The sequence below is a fragment of the Rhamphochromis longiceps genome, linkage group LG10 (assembly GCF_057381845.1).
Source record: "Rhamphochromis longiceps isolate RC_006_pf linkage group LG10, R_longiceps_female_GT1.1, whole genome shotgun sequence".
In the NCBI taxonomy this organism is placed as follows: domain Eukaryota; kingdom Metazoa; phylum Chordata; class Actinopteri; order Cichliformes; family Cichlidae; genus Rhamphochromis; species Rhamphochromis longiceps.
This window is the reverse complement of record NC_140566.1, coordinates 1,640,788-1,665,321: the sequence shown is the minus strand read 5'-3', so window position 1 is coordinate 1,665,321 and position 24,534 is coordinate 1,640,788. Positions and strand designations below refer to the sequence as shown.

General features: G+C 46.3%; 1 protein-coding gene across 2 annotated transcripts in view; it reads left to right on the top strand.

The window, feature by feature from the left end:
• The window catches only part of spns2 (SPNS lysolipid transporter 2, sphingosine-1-phosphate), a 57,406-nt gene that overhangs the window by 19,817 nt on the left and 13,055 nt on the right, over positions 1 to 24,534 (top strand). For both annotated transcript variants that reach the window (XM_085419805.1, XM_085419806.1), the window contains exons 3-10: positions 9,433 to 9,569; positions 13,397 to 13,548; positions 16,886 to 16,952; positions 19,270 to 19,412; positions 20,390 to 20,542; positions 20,805 to 20,994; positions 22,738 to 22,803; positions 23,219 to 23,317. In XM_085419805.1, the coding sequence (XP_085275931.1) occupies positions 9,433 to 9,569; positions 13,397 to 13,548; positions 16,886 to 16,952; positions 19,270 to 19,412; positions 20,390 to 20,542; positions 20,805 to 20,994; positions 22,738 to 22,803; positions 23,219 to 23,317 (1,007 nt within the window). The remainder of the gene's footprint in view (positions 1 to 9,432; positions 9,570 to 13,396; positions 13,549 to 16,885; positions 16,953 to 19,269; positions 19,413 to 20,389; positions 20,543 to 20,804; positions 20,995 to 22,737; positions 22,804 to 23,218; positions 23,318 to 24,534) is intronic.

Sequence of the window (24,534 nt, the reverse complement as noted above, 5' to 3'; positions counted from 1 at the left end):
GCTTTTGTTAACTGCAGTGAGAAAGAAGAGCGCTCTTCCCTCTCGCTAACATGCCGTGCTTATTGTGTTCAGTGCTTTGAGGCCATTCAGAAAAAACAGACTTAATGGGTTGAATTTTGTCTCATAATGGATCCTGGCATCATAATCATCTTTAGTAGAACCAGAGATATTGGGGTCAGTCAGGCTGTGTGCACGCTGGGGGCGGCGGCTTAATAAGGAGCCGGCACTCAAAACAGCTCACAGACGGTCTGTGGCCTGTGTGTGGCTGCCCACCGCATCTGAAACACAACACCAGCGCGCACACACACACACACACACACACACACACACACACACACACACACACACACACACACACACACACACACAGTCCTGCAGTCTTTACATGGTGTCAGCCTGCCTGCAGAGAGTTGTTAGGAATGAGGCCACAGGTGCTGTGTGGGACTAATGGCCTGAGCTCCTCTATCACACATCACGACACACAATTACACAAAGAAAAGTTTAATCACATCAATAGTAACCGCTATGCTGAAACAGCGACACAGTTTTTGTGTTTATACGCTGCTGTCTCCAATCCTTGGTTGGACCTGAGCTGCGGTCGAGTGTGTAAGTTGATTGCCAATGTCAATCAGAAATGTGTGAGCGCAGAGTTCCCTTCATGCGCTGGAAAGCGGAGCTGTCACTGCTTGATCAGCTGTTTCGGGCAGTGTCAGCTGCTTCTATTTTGTCTTTTGCCCTCGTTGGTATCCCCTGGTACCTCCTCTCTCACTCTCAGCACTTTGACAGCTGTTGTTGTCTTGTTGTTGGTCCCACTGGCACCTTATAGGAGTTAGGAGACATAAAGGGAAGGAGGGAGTAGAGAGAGCCGCTCTCCTCCCTTTAAGTAGCACAGTTTCATCTTCTCCACTATTGATTCCCAAAGCCAATAACGGCACTGCATTGGTGCTCAGCAGCCCTCTGCTGCTATGATGAGAATAGAACTACGACCTGATGATGTATGTGTGCGTGTGCGTGTGTGCGTGTGTGTGTGTGTGTCTTCATCTCGGGCTGTTTTTATAGGCCATGTCTCAGAGGAGGGCAGCTGCTGGGTGATGATTGGCACCCTGTTCCCGATCTCCTTCCCTTACACTTCCTGTCTTCCTGTGGCTGAACCAATAGCGCTGCTGAGTGACTGCAAATCCAATCAGGATTTCAGGGGGTCTAAACAACCTCTTTTCATGTAAATGTCTAATGGCCCCTTTGTGTCAAGCACGGCTCACGCTGCGCCCTCAGAGAGAGCGTGGTGAGAAAGCTGCACGCACCTTTTTAAAAGAATAATCCGAGGACTGATTGGGCCTTTATGGCAACGAGATTCCGGCTGATATCCTTTCTTTCCTGCTTCTCTGAAAATGAAGACAAGATTGCTGCACCTTCACATCCAAGCAACATAAACAGATCAATTAAGACACACATGCACACTCCCCACACCGCAGCCTCTGAAGGTCAGAGCAAGGGCTGCTGCATGCTCCTTTCATCTGCTTTCATTTATTTAATGCAGACTATGTGTAATTTATTATATTTGATATTCCATTAATCCCAAACCAACAGCGACATGCTTGAAACAAACGTAAACACTTGTCATTAAATTAGCTGCTCTCACAGTTGCTGCAGGAAAGACAAACTGCAGCATTGAGCTGCTGGATGTCAGCTCGGTGCCAACAGCTTGTTTCACTTAATGCTGCAGCCTGGGCACAAGTCTGCAGCATCACAGCAAGCACATCTGGATACTTTTTTTCTATCCTAAAAAATTTCAAGAAGCACCTTCCTGTATTCTCACCATATGTGTTTGCTTCTGATATACGCAGTAATGTGTAAAAGATGATGTTCCACTGCACTCGGGCCAGCCAGCCAGGCCGGTATTTGTAGCTGTGTGATTCTTACCAGCTGCAGCTCGCACACTGAGCAGGTAGAAGAAAGACTTGATGCAGCAGCAGTGAAAACCTACCAGCCCTTAGCTGCAGTTAAAAGACTGAAAGAGTTTTTGGTTGGTGTTACAGCACAGCTGCACTTGATGGCAGCTTCTGTGGGTAGAGTATGAGCTGCTCAGATTGACAGGAACATTTCCCAGGCTTCATGTGGTATTTATCAGAGAGCTCTGGTAATCTGAGCCGAGGGATTTCTTGGAGAATTAGTGGTGATCAGAAATGTAAGGCATGCAGAAATGTTGGGGCTGCACATGAAGGAGGATCCAGCAGGCAGCAAAATGATGTTTGCGAGTGTCTGAGTTTCAGTCACACACGTTGGTGTCCTACTAAGTGATGTGTCACACCCTCCACAGGCAGGTCCATTAATCATTAGGGGAAGAACAACAAAGCTGCCACTCCTGCACACCTGATAGAAACACAGCACTGTGACGCCACAGTGACTGAAGCTTAGTTTACACCACATTCCTCTCTGTTCAATAAATACATGCTCATAAGTTTTGGTCAGCATGATTCACCAGCAAAGCTATGATGTCATTTTAATCTCAGTGTTACTGTAATTGTTACATTTTTACTATTTTCCAGATGTAACAACACTGAAAGTCTTTCTTCCTGGACACGATGAATGTTCTTTCCTCAGAAATGCCCGTCACACATAACTGACCTTCAGCTACGTGTCTGTACGTCACTGTGTGATTGTACAAAACCTTTCTAAGCACAGTTTGAAATCAGGTGCTTTTATTGTGAAAGATTGACGGTGTTAAGAACAAGTTAAAGCAGAATGTGGTTTCGCTGCAGATGTAGTTGGTCGTGTTGTCAGATATTCAGTCGCCTCAAGGTGCTTTATACTGTAAGGTAGACCCAACAATAACACATACAGACAAAAACCCAACAATCATACGAGCTCCTGTGAGCAGAGGAAAAACTCCTTTTAACAGGAAGAAACCTCCGGCTCATCCAGGCTCATCTTGGGGTGAAAGCTGTGCGTCCGACTGCATCTGGTGCCAGTTACAGAGCAGTGGGCGTCCAGTATTGTGGACAGACCCGTTTATTTAGCCTCTGTCTGTGGCGTGTCTGTGAATGTGTCAGTGATTGTAGAGGAAAACCTCGACAGGAACTAGATTCCCATTTATGAGAAAGGTTAGATGTGTTTGGAGTGCCTGACATTTTCTGTGTGTGATGACATCTGTGGTATGCAGGGTTGGGTTACCTGTTTCCACATCAATACCAGTGCCTTCAACACAGTGTTTGAACTGGTAGGTCTCAGGGTAAGGATCATCGTGGCGTTATTTAAATCATTTTTTTGTCATCAGTGAGGTGAGTCATGGCGTGGTGATGCACAGCGAGAGCATCCTGTAAGTATTAATAGAAGGACTGTTGTCCTGTATTAGCTCCAGGGTGACATTTCTGACATTCTTCAGGATTAAAAGAAATGATGATTTAATCCAACGTGATAATAGAGATAGTGTGGTCTCATGCAAGAGCGAGAAGCTATTTTTAACAGCAGACGTTACTCGTGCATCGTTTGCTCTTCATACAAATACCTCCGGTTGCAGCAAGTGTTGTAATAATGAAAAGGGCAGCGGCACAAAGGTGGAGGAGAGTCAACAGAAACTGAAGAGGGGAGATGTATTTATGGAAGCTGCACTGAGCGCTGACACCTACACACACACCTCTCCACAGTGAACAGGTCACAGTGACACATGGCAGTTTTAAATGTGGCTGAATGACAACACCTAGCCTGAAGACATGTACAGACCTGCAGGTGTGCTTCTCCGGTTCCTCTAATTCCGTCTCTGGCAGCTGACAGACATTCAGATTCCTGAAACTGGTGTGCCTCAATTAGTTAGAGCGTCCTTACTGTCAGCTTCCACGGCTGCAGGGCTGACGCCTGGGAAACAGCTCATAAGCCCTAAAAGAGGAGATAAGTTTTAGAGTTATTGATCTGATCTGGCAGCGCGGTGGTTAGCACTGTCGCCTCGCAGCAAGACGGTAAATGGCCTGCATTTATATAGCGCTTTTCTAGTCCCTAAGGACCCCAAAGCGCTTCACACAACCAGTCATCCACACATTCACACACAGGTGATGGCAGCTACATTGTAGTCACAGCCACCCTGGGGCGCACTGACTGACTGTCGCACTGACAGAGGCGAGGCTGCCGGACACTGGCGCCACCGGGCCCTCTGACCACCACCAGTAGGCAAACACGGGGTTAGCATCTGGCATGCAGCCAGGAGGCAGCCTGGGATCGAACCACCGACCTTCTGATTAGTGGCTGACCTGCTCTGCCACCTGAGCTACAGCCACCCCTAGACGGGTTCAATCCCACCATCAGGCCGGGTCTTTCTGTGTGGAGTGTTCTCCCCGTGTTTGTGTGGGTTCTCTCCGGGCACTCCGGCTTCCTCCCACAGTCATGACATGACTGTGGGAGGAAGCCGGAGTTAGTGGGGATAGGTTAAGTGGAAATTGCCCGTGAGTGTGAATCTATGTGTTAGTCCTGCGACAGGCTGGCGACCTGTTCGGGGTGTACGCCGCCTCTCGCCCTAAGACAGCTGGGATAGGCTCCAGCGCGCCGCGACCCTGAAAAGGATACGTGGACGAGGCTGGAGGATACCAACAAAACAATGTAACAACTTTTAGTAATGTGACGTCTTATTGGTTTCTTTTTGTTCGGGTAAAGAGCCCAAATGTGACACCTTTCCCTGTGAAGCTTCTACTTGAGGTGCATTTTTAAAGAGTTTCACATTGAGGCACAGCAGAACAAAGAAACTCTGGGCCCTTTGATATCTGTATTTAAAAAAAGATTTTTATTTCCAAGCAAGAGCCATTCAATCCATGACAAATCCCATTTACTTGAAAAGTCAAATCTCGGCGCTAAAGGCTTACAGGGCGAGCTTGAAACGAGGAACGCTGTCTGCGTACATCTGCGTTAAACCCCCCAGTTTTTATCTTTTTGTCCCCTTCAGCTCCTTTAACGCCACTTTTTCCAGTGAAAGCTGCTGTCAATCACCCTCAGAATTAAAAAAAGCTAATCATCTCTTTGCAGTGGGAGACGCACCTTCAGTGGGTTTTTGTGGAAAAGGATCAAACAGGCTGCTGAGCACTTTGTGTCCCGCGGCCGGATGCGCAGCCTCACAGGTGCTCTCTTCAGGGGAATCTAGTGTGTCACAGGGCAGCGTTTCAGCTCAGTGAATATCAATCACAGACACACACTCCACATATGTGTGTCTGCATCGCCCCGATGCAGTATTCACAGTGGCATTGAATCGTAGGGAGTGAGTCATCCCTGGAGGTATTGTTCTGTTGGCCAATCAAAGCGATGGATGGGTGTCCGGTGTTTAGAGTCTCCCTCTGTGCGGCATGCGAAGCAGGAAAATGTGTGTTGCAGGAGGTCGTGGTGCAGCTTGCTCAATTGTTTTCAGTTTCTGTTACTCTCAGCTTGACAGTAAATTTCCATTCCTGTCCTCTGAAACCCAGAAAACTCAAGACGGCTTCACACGAGTACGTTTCTACAAAGACTGGCTCCCAATCACCAGGAAACCTACTCTATAATATCCTGATGATGATGTAAGCAGAGCTTTTCCAGTTTACAGTGAAACAGTTTTAAATATGATGACATGAATGAGTTTTTGTGACGATGTTAGACTGAAACGCAGACTCGAGTGTGGCTGCTATTGTGTCTACTTTTAGACTTCTCACTCAGCCATTGTCTTCTCAAAGTGAAAGACGATGGTAACTTCCTCGCTTGAGAGACTGTGAGAAATACGCACGGCGTGTTATTTGAAGAACATCAGAGGAGGATTGGCACTCCTGCGTGATGCACGGGGCAAACTGAAGTCAGGGCTCGGTTTGCTTGGTTTGTGTTGTTTTGTTGCTTGTCTGCAGAAACGTTCCTCTCATTAGAGAAAACGTATCCGGTTACATCTTTTGTTTTTTATATAAAAAGTGAATGATAATGGAAAATAATAATTAATATATGGACTTCAGAGAGGTTTTAAACAGTTCTCAGCACGGTCCCTGCAGACCAGGCCGCACTGCTTCACACTGCTTGGTGAGGCTGCTATGAATCCTCACCATCACACACATTTATTCACAGCCCTCGCTGTTAATTCACTGTGTTGTAGTTTTCTAAACTCAGGTCGCCAGCCTGGCGTTTACAATGACTCGCAGCCGAAGAAGAAATAAAGTGTTTATTAGGATAATAGTGGGGAAATGTCCCGTAAGCCTAATGACAGAGGCACAGCTGATCCTATAGGACTCGTTTACGTTGTTTTGCAGTGTTCGGTTCACAGATAGATGTAATGTCTTCACTGTCAATGATCACAATTACGCCCCAGCAGTCATCACTGTAATTATCACCATCAATATGTCCAACAAATGCAGTAAACAGTGCTGCGAGTGCTGCCGGGTTGTACTGCTTATACGCGACATGTCTCTGTAGTCAGAGCTGCCCTGTGAGCGCGGTCCGCTGCGGTGGAAGCATCTATGGTGTGTCGGAGTCTTAGGCTTTCCTGCTGTGAGTTTGTCTTGTGTTTGGAGGTGGTTATGGAGATCGCACAAACATGTGGAGCTGCGATGTTACACTACTTTAAATCAAAGCGCGTTCGGCTCAGGAATGCTGGGCTTCTCAGGAGTGGGCAGCGAGGTTTATATGCTTCATATTCAAGAGTTTACTTTACGTCAATCAGGCTTTTCCTGTTATCATGCCCGACGGGGCCATTTAAGGTGCTTGACCACAAAATGAGATATAAGATATGATCCTATTAAGGTTACATCTCTGCGTGTTTGCCTGAAGAGCTGCAGAGTTCTGGGAGGGACGTTGTTGTCTGTGGAGACTTATTGTTAGTGTTGGTTTGTCCGTCCTACAAGCTCTTGAAATAGACTGAAAGCATTTGTTTTCTTGTCACTTCTTACTAATCACGCCAAACACATCTGAGATTTAGTGCTTCAAACACGTACAGATAACAATAATGTCATTGTGATACCACAGTAAATGTCTGAGCATTTAACCGCGCTCTGTGCGACGTGTCATATTTAGGCCTGTTTGGGAGCGCCTGTAGCACGACTGTCGTACTCTTTTATAGACAATCTTTGTAGTGATAAGGAATTTCCTGCAGCACCAAAGGTTGCACATGATATCAGTGTGAACCTGGTCTTAGGGGTCAGCATGTGTTCTTATGCCAGCCTGTAACTAATGTGTAACACTGACAAGAAAAGACTGTCGTGATCCTTATCAGGAGACATCTGTCATTGTAAACAAAGCTACATTATTAATATGTGAGTCTCTTTGAAGATCTGATGGATAAATAAGGTCAAAGAGAACAAGAACAAGATCTCCAGATCTGAATCTTCAGCAGGGTTATCAGTGCTGACTCTGACTTCACTGAATTTAATAAGAGAACATGCAGAAAGCGTCTGAGTGTACCTTTGTTTTTCTTACAATAAACAACCTGACAACATCCCCTACGCCTCGTGTCAAGAAACAAAGTAATCCATTTGTAGCTGAAGTGTAACTGTTATTTATCATCTTATTATTTTCTTTCAGAGTTCAAACGGGTTCAGGAGAAAGCGCGTTCCTGGCAGGCGCGGCGTTCTCGCTCGGTTGGGCGCAGCCCTTCACGTCTCAAAACTAAAAACAGTATTTCACATATTTGTTCTGTTTTTGCCAAGTTTGGCATCGAGGCTGTTTTTTCTCCACAGCATCTTCTTCATTTTTACACCAAAGCTGACGTTACATCAAAGACTTTTGCACAAAGGATTTATGTGTCTCACTCTAAAAGCAAAAAGGCTGCGAGCAAACTGTTATTACCCGACTTAACTCACATGTGCTGGTACTGCTAAAAGGTGAAAATGAGCCGAGGAAAATAGCACAACTTATCAGCAAATTACATAAAATAAGATCTGCGGAGAGAGAGAGCCTGTGCGGTCCGGTTGATGACCTGAACTAAGTCAGCTGAAGATGTGAGGATGTGTTTGTAACAGCAAGAGTAATGATCTCTGTCCCCACGAGGAGCAGCTGCTGCTGGTTGATTATGGACCTGTCCCAACTTATCTCCAGTATGCACAGCAGAACCTGTGTGTGTGTGTGTGTGTGTGTGTGTGTGTGTGTGTGTGCGCGCTGTGGCTGCAGGGTGAGCTAGCAGAGCTCTTTTAGAGACCTGGACCTGCAGGGAGGAGTCATCAGAGTCATGACACAACAGGCCTGTGGTCGGTCAATCTAACCTGAGACAATCTAACCTGTCTCAGGTTAGATTGTTCTTCCCCAAAAATAACAGCAGAGTCGCACCGGACGAATGTTCACATGTAGATTTTCTATAAAGTGATGACGCACTTTTCATTTACATAACACGCGTGTTAAGCTGTAACACCAATAACACGGCTCTTACTTTTAATCCCAAAAATTCATATTTCACATATGAACTTCATATATTCATATATGTTTTCAGTCAGATGTGGTGAACCTATCAGGATGCAGCTTCGCTACCTGCCCAGTTGTTGCATGTACATACCTGCAGCATCATTATGTAAAACCACAGCTTTTGCCTCAAAATAGGGTTTTTATCCTTTTCCTTTTTTTCTGCCGTTTATCAGACTACGATATCACATGTCCAAAACTACAGTTATGCTTTAATCTGATTACTGTCCCTCATCCCGCTGGCTGGCCTCAGCAGCTGTGGGACAGCGATGCCTGTATCTTATATAACACCCCCCTCCTCGCTTTCCTCTCTCAGCTCCTCTGAACGTTTATGCTGATGATGTGTCAAAACACTCCCGCCTGCCTCCCCATCTCCTCCCGCTGCTGTCAAGAGTAACATCGCTGCCCTTTCTCCTTCGCAAAGACACCAAACTCAGTTTGAAAGCTTTAAAAATTCTGCTGTGTTTGGGTTCGCCCGCCTCATAAATACTGACGAAGAGCCTGCAAGGGCTGAGCGGTCGTGCAGTCAGCAGTGGGGCAATTAGGGAAGCACATTTTGGAGCACAAAGTTTCCTTGTAAGAAATTAAGATGGAGGAATTATTTATGGCTGCACAGCCACCGAGCTTCTCAAGGGTCAGATATTGCTGTGAATTGTCCTACATCTGGTTAGTTCCCACTGTCATTCTTTCTTTTCTCCACAGCCTTTTTAATCGGTCTGAGCTCGTAACATTTGCCACATGTCATCCTGATTTTCTCTCCTTCAGGGCTACGTTATTTGACTACATCACAAACTGCGCTTCTCTGACCTGCTACGTTAGCTTAATGCAAGTTATCTCTGACATCTACCCACGTGTTATCGTATCTATGTGATATTCTCGTGAGGTGACGTGTAACAGGGGCGTGTCTCTGGCTGACTTCTATCAGACACTTGATCTGGACGGGTCTCGACTTAATCAGAGCTGAAGCAGTGTGACATAAAGCAGCAGTCCGCTCATGCAGTAAATGAGTATCGAAGTCAGTGACCGTCATTTTCTGTTTCTCTTCTCTTTCCGCAGTTTTCATCTGTAGCTTCATGGTGGCAGCTCCCATCTTTGGTTACCTGGGCGACCGCTTCAACAGAAAGGTCATCCTGAGCTGTGGCATTTTCTTCTGGTCCATTGTTACCCTGTTGAGCTCCTTCATCAGTAAAGAGGTACGGCTCTGAGAAACCACACAGCGCTCGCAGCACTGCAGCTCCACTGTCAGTGTGTTGGTTCCCCTCATAGACAAGGTTATTATTCTGTAATGATCTGGATATGCTCGAAGTTAAGGCAAGCAAAATGTAATGACATGCTTATTAAGTCAGATACCCGCTCTGCCTTTGTAGACATGCTCTGCCTGCGCCCTCTCTCTGGCTAGCAGCCAGCTAATGAAGGCCTCGCGCTTGTCTCGGTTACAATGGTTTGGAAGATAAAACTCATTTCGCTGATCTTTTACAAGCAGATTTAGACTGTGTGTCTCTAAAAACCTCTGTGTGCGAGGAGATGCCGGGTGCTTTAAACGGCCACATCATTCATTCGTGGAGGCCATAAAATGGGGGAAGGGGCGTCCCGCTGAGAGTCGACATCATATTAGAGTAAAAGGCTCGGCTCACGGACGTCTGCGTGGGGGCGTCGACGGGCTCGTGGTGCCTTCTTGGCACGACGGTTGTAATGAAAATCTGACAAAGTGACTGAAATATGTGCCTTCAAAGCTGTGTTAGTCAAATTTATGGAGCATGCAGAGCATCGTCACGCTGCAGTGTCTCCAGCAAGTAAACCGCGAGCGGAGCGACAGCTCGGCTCAGGTCTCAGGAGCCTGTCCTCTGTCCTCTGTCCTCTGTCCTCGACTCGACTGCTGCGCCTAAGCAGCAAATACATCGAGGCCACTTATAGATAAGTTGAAGTTAAGGAGCTCTGACGAATCCCACAAAGGCCGCTGATGGCTCACGTCCTTTGTCTCCAACTGTGACTCCACCCTTAAGACATGTTCCTGAGCGTGCCGATCAAACGAGACATGATGGCTGTTATATAATAGCTGTGGCACTGTCACCAGGAGAGATGAAAGACACGACACGCAATGAAATGCTAACGAGTGCTTACAACAGACTCCTGTCGTGATGCATTTGAGGCGCTCTGGGGCGTTTGGAAGGACTCGCAGGAGATGCAGGATGCAGATCTTACATAAGAGAAATTCACCACAAAGTGAAACTTCATACTTTTTCCTCATGACCACAAGATTATGTCATAAAGTGATCACTTGTGCTTCTTTATTTTAACATGTTGAAGCATATTACTCGCTGCTCCTTACTATACGCCAGAAAGACAGCACATTGTGCTGCAGCTTGTCTGCCTCTGGTAGGCTTTATATGTTATATTTCCAGGACTGTCCCTGTTTATACCTTAGTTTAGTAGAAAGCATCGCTCAGCTCACTCAGCGTCACCTCGTTTGTGTCGAGGGTGTGAGACGAGGACATCGAGATCTTTTGTTGGACCAACTCCACAGGTTGATGATCCTTTTTTTGTTTATAGTTTTATGACGGTATCATCTTTATAATGGTGTTGTTGCGTGACTGCTCTTCAGTGAATAGCCAGTCTGCATGACTCAGACACAAGCAGGTAAAAGTCCACTTGGAGTTTACTCCAAACAGGAAAACTTTCAAATCAAGCAGAAAGAGAAAAGAAAGGTGGCGGCAAGTTCCAGGTTAGCAGGGGTTAAAAAACAAGAACATCTATGAATAACTGGAAAGCTCTGGCAACAGCACAAAGACAATCAGGCAAGGAACGGTCTTTGTTCCCACAGTACATGTCATGAGGGCACTCACAAAGGGAGTGAAGTGCAGATGAGCAGAGGGAAAAATCATGTGATGCGACTGGTGGGAAAGCAGGAAAGGTGGGAGTGGCTTAGTTAGAAATGACAGAAGAGTTAGAAGCAAGGACGCACACAGAATACAGCACTAATGAATAAAATTCAATTCAATTTTATTTATATAGCGCCAAATCACAACATAAGTCGCCTCAAGGCGCTTCATAGGTACAGAGAAAAACCCAACAATCATATGACCCCCTGTGAGCAAGCACTTTGGCGACAGTGGGAAGGAAAAACTCCCTTTTAACAGGAAGAAACCTCAGACAGAACCAGGCTCAGGGAGGGGCGGGGCCATCTGCTGCGATTGGTTGGGGTGAGCGAAGGAAGACAGGATAAAGACATGCTGTGGAAGAGAGACAGAGGTTAATAACAGATATGATTCAATGCAGAGAGGTCTGTTAACACATAAAACACACGTACACCGTCTGTCAGCAGGCACGGCACCGTTAATGATAACTAATGACTAAATGCACCTGTAGGCCACCTGATCCAGCTCCAACTATAAGCTTTACCAAAAAGGAAAGTTTTTAATCTTAAAAGCAGAGCAGGTGTCTGTCTCCCAGTCCAAACTGGTAGTCCTGGTTCCACAGACCTCCCATTCTACCTTTAATATAACCAAAGAAGCGAGTAGACGTGGACGTAAATGATAAAAGTTTCCTTCAAAGTACCTCTTTGGACTTGCTAAAGTGTCAGGACCAGTGACAAGTGCCTGAACTGGTGTCCTGTAGATAAATATCAGACTGTGCTTTAATAAAGTAACAACACACAGTTTCTCAAACGTACTAGTTGAAAACAGCTGATTGTGAGCTCATCGTATGTCAGTGAACATGGGAAACTAACCCCGCCATGTCAGCATGCTGATATTTGTCTTTAACTCATTCAAAAGTCGGGGAAAGGTTTCGATCATCTCAAACTTCTCTTTCGTGTCTTTGTAGTCTTCAGACGTTTTCCAAACCACATTTTTTGGTGCTTCTTTGGCAGCGTTGCTTCTTTGTCATTGCTAGTAGAGTTTCTGTTCCAGTGACCACAAACACAGGAAGAGTGCCTGTCATCATCCCACCAAACGGCCATTAAAGGAAAAAAATAGTCTGTCTGTAAATCATTTCAAACAATGTGACAAACATAACTATATACACAGCAGTAAACACTTGCATGGGCTCATAGTCTCAAGCAATATAATAATGCAAAACTATGTGCTGAAAAAACAGTAAACACATCTTTGGCGTCTTCACTGGTATAAACAGCTCCTAATTACGTCTTTATGAAGGACACTGCTTATCGGGCTGTAACAGCCCAGAGCCGTGTTACGAGTGGAAATAAAAAGATCTTAAAAAGGCTTTGCATATAAGAGCAGCTGACTGGATTGGAAGTCTTTACTGTAAATGTCTCGTTGTGGCCAGATCACAGGTCAGATTACTGACCCGTGTTTGTCATTTGTCTCCTGTGTGGGGATCCCGATTTCTTTGCAGCTTTACAAGCAAGCCGGTCGTCCAGATGTAGTGAGTAGTGGTTGCCGTGGAAACAGTTAGCGATCAGCTGCCTGCACAGGTGCCTCAATGAGAAAGATGCTCCTATTAAGGCCTTTTAAGTTTGTCTCTTCATCCCTTCATACCGCGCAGATTAAACACATAAAATCTTACTGCTGTTATATTTCCATTAACTGATAATATAATACATAACATTCAAAGTCAATAACTAATCTGTGCTCAGCACCAGTACAGCAGCATGATGGGCATAGATGCAGACTATGCTAACATATGCAGAAAGAAGAATTATAAAAGACTTTTATTCTGAAAATCCATGTTTTTTGGTGCTCATACAAGAGCTCATGAAGCCACTGAATATTTTGCGACAATGATAATATACTTAACTGGTGGACTACACCTATAAAGACCGACTACATGGTGTTTCATTGTATTTTATATTTACCTGGTGTAAAGTAGGAACTCAATAATGGTTAAACAGAATTACCATGTTTGATGCTCTGATGTCTCGGAGGATGACCCACTGATCCTCCACTGTATGTTCACAAGCTCAGCGATGCTGAATCAGCACGGATGTAAATACTAAGTGATTAAATGTTGTGATTGTAACACAAGGATACGCAGATTAGCTTCTTCCTCCTCTCCACAGTACTTCTGGCTGTTTGTGCTCTCCAGAGGACTCGTGGGCATCGGCGAATCCAGCTACTCCTCCATCTCTCCCACCATCATAGGAGACCTCTTTACTAGTAACACCCGCACCATGATGCTCTCTGTCTTCTACCTGGCCATCCCCCTGGGAAGGTAAGATGCAGACAGGGCCTGGGTTGTTGAAGCTGATGAGCTATTTTGGGAGCTGAATGTTCATGAAACGACACCTCAGTGATGACCATGAACGTTTTCATCCTTTCATCTCTCCTAGCCCGTCCTTCAGATGTTAAATCCAAAGGAACTACAGAGCTGTCATATAGATAATTGAACTTTTCCTCACATTGGGAAGGTCACGCTTATGTTTGTTTTTTTTAAATTGAACCTTTGCAGAAAAATACTTTCAGTTGGCTCTGTGAAGCTTAAAGCAGGGTTGGAGCTGTGACATGGAGATTTGTGAGTAGGAGGTATTATTAAGCTCGAGTCTCTAGGCTCTGCAATTCATTTAAGCAGATAAAGAAGCTCAGGGAGAAAACAAACAGAGCCAAGAAATAAAAGACCAATGTACCTGCGATGCTCACTTTAGAGACGTCCCATTCGCCCGAGCTGTCGCAGGCTGTGCTGTTCTCCATCGTTTGCATGCTGGAAGCGCTGCGTAGTCTGCAACGCTCTGAACATGAGCGTTATTTGACATTTCTGTCATTATATCCAGGCTGGAGACAGACGAGCAAAGGGAAGCCTAATCTGCCCTTTGAGTGCTTGTGTTATGACTCGCCAGAGTTGTTTGGGTCACGGTAAACTGCCCAGCAACAATGACAATGGGAGGTGAAAGAGGGAGCCTCGGCGTGGCGCGTCAAACATCCTATCCACTCTCCCGCTTGTTTGTCTTTACTGACGCTGCGGTGACCATTTTCAGGAAATGACCCAGGAATTAGACTGGATTCATAGGAAACGGCTTCCCCTGCCCTTCATCCTTTGTTTGTTTGTTTTTTCAAACCTTTTTGAAACCGGCCCCACAGATATGTTTCTGGGTCTCGCTGCCGTTTGAGTCGGTCTGTTTTTCATGCTCAGGTTTTATTGTTGTGTCGAACTTTCCAAACGCTCTCTGATAAGATTAGCTGTTAGTCACTCACTGGAAATATCATATGCTGTCTGAGCACGTTTATGCTGCTCTGTTATTTTTGGAAGACTAGCCGACGACGGCAGACTGTTTCCACCTTCACTGTGCGTGTGTATAAAACCAGCTAAACATGTTTTGTCTCTTTTAGCAGCAAGTGCTGATAACAAAGTTGTTGCGCTCAATTGATCCTCTCGCTAGTGTTGCAATTTATTATTCTGATGGGAAACAGCATGTGGAGAGAGACTCTGCACATGCAGATAACTCAGAAATCACAAAGGCTGACTGGCTTTCTTCACTTTTCCAGTCAAGAGTTTAAACAAACTGTGAGTAGAAGCCGCGCAAAGTGTTGGACGCCAGGCTCGGGGCCAATGTGTCACTGCTATCTGGGGCAGAGTGTCTGTCCGTGGAAGCCATGAGCTCCGTCAAGCTGTGATCGTGTTTAGTGTCAGGCAAGACTTAAAGGCCTTAACGCACCAGACGCGTTTATATTGTGTGTTAACATGTTTTCAGATTTAACGCCGTCATTTTTCAGATTGTTTCGATTCGGAGGATTTTTTGCATGATCTGACCAATCAGACCGCTGCATTTGGAAACAAGTGCGATCATAGCGTTTGAATATGCAGCGATATGAAAGTGTAAAGGTAATCAGATTCCTCTGCGCCCTCACACGTGACTCCATCTCTGCCAGTAAGAGCTCAAACTGCCCCGCTGACGTCGGTACCAAAGTGATGGTGGATCAAGGAGAACCTCTTCTTTACAAACATCACTATCACTTGATGTCGAGTCCACTTTTGTTGTGTCTATAGGTTAAATGACAAATTTGCATCTGAGAGATTCAGAATGTTGTGTACAAAGTTTACAGTTAGCCACCGTTTAGTTAGTTCGCCCATTTTAACTCCATTTTTCCAGGTAACGTTCCCGTAATGCAGCGTCATAAACGTGTGACAAACAAAGAAAACTTAATTTAGAGACGTGTCTCAGTGATGATCGTCAGCGACGTTTTCCATCCAAGCCACTTTACAGTCTTCAGTTTTAGTGGCAGAGATCAGTGTAGGTCAAAAGTGCTCAAAGCCTCTGAAAGTTAACGATTCATGTTATTGTCACACTCGTCGGGTTTTCTGTTGACATTTGATGAGTATGGTCATGCTGGATAAACTGGCATCAGGGGTGTAAAGCAGCGTCTTTTCTGACAGTTTCATCATTACTGGCAGTTACGTCATCGCCTACAAGCTCAGCAGCTTTGTATTTACTAATCCCCAGGTGCCCAGTTATCAATCTGAATCCTTTTTGTCCTTGAAACGCTGATGCCACGCCGATCTCACCCGATCTGATCCAGCGACAGTTCCCTCAAACGTTTCACTGCAGCGTTCATTCGTTAAGCACAAAACACCATTTTTTTAGCAAAAGCAGTGAAATTACTGTGAGAGTAAAGCCCGCGGCCAGAAGACAACACTGGCTCTGTGTCCTCACATTAGTTACTTTACACCTGCGTTTAGTGGCTGCTCGCACAAATCACCCACGCAGAGACCAAACAGATTCCGGTGCTTTGATCAGTAACACGTCATTAGTTCCCAAACACTCAGCAGCTATAATCAGACTACAAACAGGATGTGTAGTAGTGTGGGCTTCAGCTTCAGTGATGGAAATGACAGACTCAGCTGACGCATGTCACTGAGTCACAACTGACTGACCACTTCACTAATTACACATAATTCCAGTGATTGTTTGTCGAAGCGGCCACTGATCAGGGGAAGAAGAGCGATCCGAACAGGTACCATGGGCGGGGCATTTGAGCATTTCAGCAACTGCTTTTATACATATATATATATATATATATATATATATATATATATATATATATATATATATATATATATATATATATATATATATATATCTTTCACACAAAGTCTGAAAGAGGAACAACAACAACAGGTCTGTGGGCACAAATGCACTGATGAGGGCAGAGACCGTGGCAGAATGGCCACAAGCTGAGAGAAGAGCAACATTACCTCAGATGAATGAAGCAGCTCAGGACCTGTTCTGTTTAGTAACACAGCAATAGGCTCGATTTACTCAGAAACACTAGAAAAACCCGGCCTGTGTATTGAAGTGTTGCAGATTCAGTGTCTCACCTACACACTGCAGGATCATTTTAAGAACGATTGCTCGATGAGATCGTTGTACCCAAACAACCTTTGCAGACGTGCACATCACATCATGAGTGTGCTGCAGGGAGAATGATGCCATTATGCTGTTATGTGAAGATGGACCCAAATGTTTCTGTGATTCGGTAAACTTGAGCAGAGCAGGCTGACAGTAAAATGCTGTATATGTTGTGTTTTGATGCATAACCTGTTTGTCCCTCTGCAGCGGGCTGGGCTACATCCTGGGCTCCAGCGCCAAGGAGGCTGCAGGAGACTGGCACTGGGCACTGAGGGTAAGAGCGTCAGCATCATGTGGGGTGGTGGGAGGGGGCACTGGCTCAGACGTTTGGGGAACAGAGGCTCAAATCCTCCTTAGCTCAGCCTTCAGCTTCCTGCAGAAGCCTTTCTAAAAACATCTTCTTCCATTACACGTTCACACCAAAAAAACATTTGCTGCATAGGTTCTGATCGGCTTCAGCAGCAGGAACGTGGATTTCTAATAAACACGCTGCAGTCGCTGTAAACATTTAAGTAACATTTTGCTCATGAAGGCCATTTCTGCTGAACGAGGATAAATGGCAGCTCTGGGAGGTCTTTGTCACTACAGGAGATTAAGGAAATACAACATTTGGTTTGGCCATTGTGTCACTGTTGCACGTCTCGGGTGCATCCGCAGGTACGAGCTGTGTTGTGTCAAACAAATGTCTCCTGACGTCACACCGTAAAGCAAAGCGACAGAGATGATGTCAGAGCCCGATTCAGCAGCTGATGCAAAGATGCTGTTTATAGAGAGCAAGAATCACCCGCAGGAAATGAGCTGCAACAGGCGCCGCAGGCATTAAACGTCTTTGTAGGGCAGCGATGGAGCAATGAGCCGGGCATGGCGCTACAGCTGTGACTAAGTACTGTTGGGCAAATACCCTAAAGGTGCTCTGACGAATTAACCTGGATCTCGTTTGATAAAAGGCTCATTTCTGCTCCCGAGAGAAATTTATCTGCAGAAACCTGCTGATGGGATATTGAAAAAACTCATTAATAGACTGTTTTGTGCTGCAGCAGGAGAAAGGTGCTCTATTAGGAGCATAAAGCCAAAGCTGAGACCAAATGTTTGGAGGTGAACCTCAATGAAGCCGCCCGGCCTCAAAGGAGGGGACCAGCGAGAACCCCAGCAGGGCTCCTCGCGAACCGCTAACTTCAGGCCCATCCTTGGAACGAAGTATGACCTCACCCTTCTTATGAAGTGACTGGAACACATGAAACTTTCTCGCCATGGAAGAGATTCCTGGACACGGACAGCTCGCTTGGCAGGAAGTTCATTTCTTCCTCGCCGTGGCGGAGCTTTAAAATAAAAACAAAGAGCAGGCTGGCTTGTTCCAAAGCAGCCACAATGACATTCCAATAAAACAATCTCAAAGCCAATTAATCACCGGTGTGGCATGCAGGGAAAACAAATAACAAGACATAAAACGGGTTCTTTGCAGCGGCATCCTGCTTGAAGGGAAAAACACTGCAGCGCTTCCGTTTGTTTTTGCCCAGCGTGTTCCAGCTAGCTTCCTGAAAATATGGATGGGATGAAGCAACAAAGGAGGTCCAGCAGGAGAGGGCAGTAGCTCATTTATTTGATAGCCCACCACCCATACAGGAAGCGTCTAATGGGCCCTGTGGGAGTCGAGGTTAAAGGTCACAGCCCCTTTGAGTTTTAGAATAATTCTGAAGGAACATAAGTGCCAAAAAACCTGATATTTGTTTCCCCTTCAGTGAGACCAGCTCCAGCTTCCATTAGGCCGCCTCGCTCTGAGACACGTTATAAGATTTCGATGTAGACGGCGGCGCACGGCGGCGTAATCCTCACACTTCTGAGAGCGCAGCCACATTATTAACTGCATTATGAGCCACGGCAGACACAGAATTATTCCCCCAGTGAAAAACTCCAAAGGACAAACACAGACGCACACATCCTCACACAGACACACACAGACACACACAGACACACACAGACACACGTTTCACAGCAGCGCAGTACTTATGCATATAAATGGGCTTTTATGAGCATCAAAATATAACGGGATGAATTTCCCCTGACATATGAAATTGGTTTTGCTTTTGTGAGCAATTTGTATCACTCAAACGAACCCCCTCGAACGCAGCCCATCCTGCCTTTTGTCTTCGTCTCCGCCACAAAGTCGCACGCAGGTACAAACACGCTGCCACGCAGCCCATGAAAGATGATGGTGACTATAGCAGCAGATGGGCACTTTATGAGGTTTTCACCTCGGTGAAACTTCACAAAGCAAAAACAAAAAAAGCTTTTTTAGGCTCTTGTGTGCTTGTACCCACAGCCAGGCCCACACCCACACATGCACACACATGCACATGCACACATGCACACACATGCACATGCACACATGCACACACATGCACACACACACATGCACACACACACATGCACACCCACACATGCACACACACACAGTGAGTGTCAGGCGTAACACAGACGCCGTCCATTCAGACTGGAAACAGCGTTCTTTGTCTCCTGTTTTAACTCTTCTATTGCTGTTTGTTAGCATAATGTGTCTGAACTCTGATGCTGATTGATTCTCGTCCCTTTAGGTTTCCCCAGTTTTAGGCATCACTGCAAGCGTTCTCATCCTGCTCCTTGTCCCTGACCCAAAGAGAGGGAGCGCCGATCAGCTGGGAGGTCGCATCAGGAGCCGCACCTCCTGGTTGTGTGACATGAAAGCGCTCGCCAAGAAGTAAGGCTCACTTTCAGACAGCACATTTTGGGAAATCGTTTATGAGTTCAGTGTTCAGGGGGATTTATGGATAGATTTAGAGTTTTGGATATAAGTCGAGCTGCAAGGTCCCAACAGTCCTAAATGATCTCATCCTAGATCATCTGCCCCTCCGATCATCCTCCGTCTAAAGCTGTCGTCTCAGTTTCCCTACATGTCCACCCTGTCTTTGCTTCCCTCTGGTTTGCTCACAGCTGATATTAAATAAGGAAAATAGCAGAATTGTCTGTTTTTAGCTTTCTAAGTGTGAGAACATGCTTCTTTACATTCAACTACATCCTTCATCAGTACGTTTAAATTGTTGGATGGACAAACAAAAGCATTACACACGTCTTCATTATGTAACCATGGCTGAAATGGAAATGCCAACAGGAGCATTCACTGTCCTCCTGCCCTTCTGCTGAACAGCACATGGAGATATCATCTGAATTTCAGGAGCAGACCACCTCCGGCCTCAGGCTGTAGAAGCCCCCCCTTCACCAATACCTGCTGTTCTCATTTTCATGCCCCCCCATTTTCTCTCGCTCCTCTCCTCTCCTCTCCTCTCGTCCTTTCCTTCATTCACTCCTCGTTAGTACATAGGATCTGTCCGGCCCGGGAGGCGTCACCAGTCCCCTTCGAGGCCTTCCCCAAACCGCAGCACCAGTTCGTACTCCCTCATCGCCCATCGTTACAAAGGATGTGGTCCCAGCCGGTGAAACACTGTAGCTTTGTTGTGTTGGACCCGTGGGCTGGGTTTCTTTATAGAGATGTTGGACATTTTTAGCCGTTTGGATTTATTCTTCACTTCGGTGGCTTTGAGCTGCAGCACCTGCTGTTTCAGCTGCTTTAACTCTGTGCAACCATCAGCTTGCAGTTCTGGTCAGATAAGAAAGAGTCAGCGAGATGTTTGACACGATGTGATTATCCTCACGATCTTTCTGTGTCTTTGTTGCCAGTCGGAGCTACGTGTTCTCCTCCTTGGCTTCGGCAGCGGTCTCCTTTGCCACGGGTGCGTTTGGTATATGGATTCCTGGCTACCTGTTTAGAGCCCGGGTGGTGCAGAAGACGGCAGAGGCTTGCACAAAAGAGATTTGCAGTAGCACGGACAGGTGAGAGGCTCATGACTCGACGGAGGGGGTGGATTTCTGTTTCCTTGTAAAGGGCAGGACTCCAGCACCGTTTAAGGATCAGAGATAGAAAGTAAAACTATTTGAGTTTCCTCCAAAGGATGCATGAGGAGGAGCGTGTGACACACCCCACTGTGAGCAGCTGATTGTAGCTTTTTTTACAGTGCGCCATTCTTCTGCGACCTTGATCGCAGTGTTTCACGCTGTAAAACCTGCTCGTCTAAATCTGCGTTATTTCCCACAGCATGGTGTTCGGGGCCATCACATGTGTGACGGGGCTGTTAGGCGTGGTCATCGGGGCTCTCACCACACGCCTGTGTCGCCAGAAGACAGAACGAGCCGACCCTCTGGTGTGCGCCGTCAGCATGCTGGGCTCGGCCATCTTCATCTGCCTCATCTTCGTGGTGGCCAAGAAGAGCATCATTGGAGCTTACGTAAGGCTCGTTCCCTGGAGCTGTCGCACAGACGGCGTTGTGCCTGCAGTGGATCAAGTTTAAGTAAAGAGCTGTGCCAGGTTTGGGGATGTTGGAAAAGCATTCTTCATTTTCAAGGATGAGGCGATATTAGCGTGTCAGTTATGATTCGTTCTAGAAGCTGACAGTCAAATGAGACGGAGAAGCTGTCGGGTGGGAGCAGAGCAGTGAATGGGTGTAGCTGATCATACTGATCGTAATAACAGGTGAGCCTGATCGGGCCTCCACACTCACTAATCGTAGGCAAACAGCATGGAGCCAGTGGACCTAATTACCTCGTGCAGCAGGAAAGGCTGTTTTTGAAACAATGTCGGACTTATCAAGCACAGATTTCTCACTCTTATCAGTGACAAAGGAATAGGAAGGGACTCTCAACAAGTTGGCCTGCAGTGGCAGAAACGTGGCAGTCCCATGCGTGTAAGGAAACTTAACAAACAGGCTTCCATATCCTAAAAAATGTGACCTCGGCTTTCCCTGGAAAGTCCGGCTTCGTATTGGATTTTACAACTGTGAGCATTTTTTTAAACCGAGTGATGATTCGAGTGACACGTTTGATCCTGGTATGAGGAACAAATCCCTCTGAGCTGCTGTCAGGAAGAAGAAATCAAACATGCAGAGCTCCCACTGTCCACGAGCAAACAACCAAAAGCTGATTTATTTAAGCAGCAATATGTTAAGTTAAGTGTCATTTATATGAATTAAGTGAGTAGCCCACAGGTAGCACGCCAAACAAAGTAGGTCCCAGGTGACAGATGATTACTGCTGCGAATAATGATTTCGATGTAATGAAGTAAGATTTGTTTGAACTTCTTCCAGGTCAAAGGCGCACATTTATCAGGTGTCAGGCAGCAGCATGACTCAGCCAATTAGAGCCGAGGAGCAGAAGTTTCCATATTAATTACACCATTACAGATCTGTCCAACTCAATTTTATACAGTTGCTCTATTACAGAAACAGGCTTTAGCTTTGCTAATGACTGAAGTGACGCCTGGTATCGCTCCGAGTGTCAGATGGTAACAGTGCAGGTTGAACGCTGTCTCGGGTCCAACGACAGAGGTTTGGGTTTTTACCAGGCAGCAACAGTAGCAGTCCTCACTACGAGGTCATAATTTCAAACACATGATGTCACTGCTTTTAGCCAGCTTCAGTCTACTGTACAGTATTAAATCATCTTACAGTACAGCAGCGCGTGTAAGTGATCGGCTCAAGTTTCATGGCAAAGCGCTGACAGATGTGTCACATTATAAGGCGTGACACGGCTGCGGCGGGCGGCGCTGCTCTGTCGAGGCCGTCTGACCTCTCGCAGCTGTTGTCTCGTCAGCGCACGGCCGTGCGTCTCTCTTCTAAGAGGCGACGTGTTGGCAGCTTTCAGAGTGGACCTGTCTGCTGTGACCTCTCTGTACTGTAGGTCTGAAACAGCAGCACAAGTTTTATTCCCCGGCAGGAAACACATCAGCCGGCTGTGAGGAGCCGTGTTGGACCCTCGGTGCTGTTCACCAGCAGCCCGAGTGTTCCTGTCTTACTTCAAGTTTTCTCCTCCACCTGTATAGTTGTGGTTTTCCACACTGAGCTTCAACAACAATCCTTATCATCCGGTGCTGCTCTTCAGCTCGTGGGCTACACGCTCGGCGTTTTTAAACCACCGCAGCAAAGCATTTCTCTGAGTGTTCCCACACGGAGTTAACGATCTCTTTCTTTCTTTAGGTTTGTATCTTTATTGGAGAGACGCTGCTTTTCCTCAACTGGGCCATAACAGCAGACATCTTAATGGTAAGTATTGAGAAACCAGTACTTCTCCTCTGGGTCACTGGAAGTTCCAGCGACAAACTTTACCAATGGGGTCGTCAGATTAGATGCAGGTTTGGAAATGTGCGAGCGGCCGACAGTTCGGGCGGGGCTGATAATTGCTGCCTCGACTGAGGCTGAGTCATTCCCGCTGGTGAAAACAAACACAGGGGAGGTTTTTCTCTGATGTGTGTTTTAGTGTCTAAAAGTTCAAATCAGCCAAATGAAATTGGGTTTCCGCTGAGCTGGGTGAACGAAGCAGCGCCTGGGTTTGTGTTGGTGGTGACTGTGTGGAGACGCACCACTGTGGACAACCCAGGTGTGCCTGGGCTGGGTTTTCCAGTTACTTTGTGCAATCTGCTGCATTTTTCAGCCTTTGTTTCTTTATGTGTTTTTGCAGTTTGTTGTTATACCCACGCGGAGAGCAACAGCTGTCGCGTTCCAGAGCTTCACCTCTCATCTCCTGGGCGATGCAGGAAGTCCGTACCTGATAGGCCTGGTAAGACTCTCCCAACACAACACTGTGTGATGATCCGGGTGTGAAGAGGGAATGTGTTTACGGTTTAACCAGTGTTGTGAGTCTAGACAGTACTGCTGCAACACAAACGATGTTCAGCTCTCGCTTTAAGTAGGACGGTGCAAAGTGGAGCTTTTAGCTCACGTCTCAGGAGAGCTGTGAACAGAGCTGTGATTTCACCGCTGCTCTTCAGGCTGTCGGTGGCTTTCTCTAGTAAACCTCGTGGCTCCCAGAAGGGGCCTCTGTTACTGTATTCAACTGGTCAGGAGACGAAAATGGCTCTTACCGCCACGCTGGGCCCCTCGAGGTCACAAGCAGCCCCCTGCCCCACATCCCACCCTTCAAACTGCAAGTATACAACCAAAGAACAGCATTTAGGGGCCCGAGTGGAAGTGCTGCTTGCTATTCAGTCAAGTGTGAAACAGGATTCACTTCAGACTGTCGAGTGAAATTCTTCACGTTTCAGCCTGAGATTAAACAATGTTAAATAGTAACTCACAGAGGCACACGGTGTGCGCTCGTGTTCAGCGTACACGGAGCGTGAACAACAGTGATGGCCGTAGAGCGTGTCACAATCTATGCACACGCTTGACTTTATCATAACCGCCTTTGTGTTGTATTGTTGTGCCCTGGCTCACAGCCTGGCTTAGCTACATTAACCAAAGCAGTGGAAGTGTTTGATTAGTGAATCAAACTGGCCCGACAGGCTCACGCAGACGCAGGTGTCTGCAGAGCTGCAGACCGCAGTGCTGCAGACGCAGGTGTCTGCAGAGCTGCAGACCGCAGTGCTTTCTTCCCTAAATGAAAATGTTGAAATAGTGTCTAAGCCCGTGTAACAAAAGAAGCAGAAGATGATTTACAACGACTGATCAAAGCCAGCCTTTAAAAAAATACACATTCTGTGGTGATGCAGGTTCAGGGGCTGGCACTGCATTGTGCCTGCACATTCAATAGATCAATTAAATTGTACAGATTTGCCACAGAGAGATTTTGCTTTGATAACCGTATGACTCATTCTCAGTCACCTTGATTCTACTCATTTGAAGGCTCCATCGGTGCTCCAATAGTCTAACCACAGAAACAGTTCAGATCAGTCGCAACAGGAAAAATGCAACGTGTTGCCGACAGGGAGGATTTGTCTCTGCTTGAAATCATTGTGCTTTATGTTGGATAAATAAAACAGGTGGAGTCTCACTGAT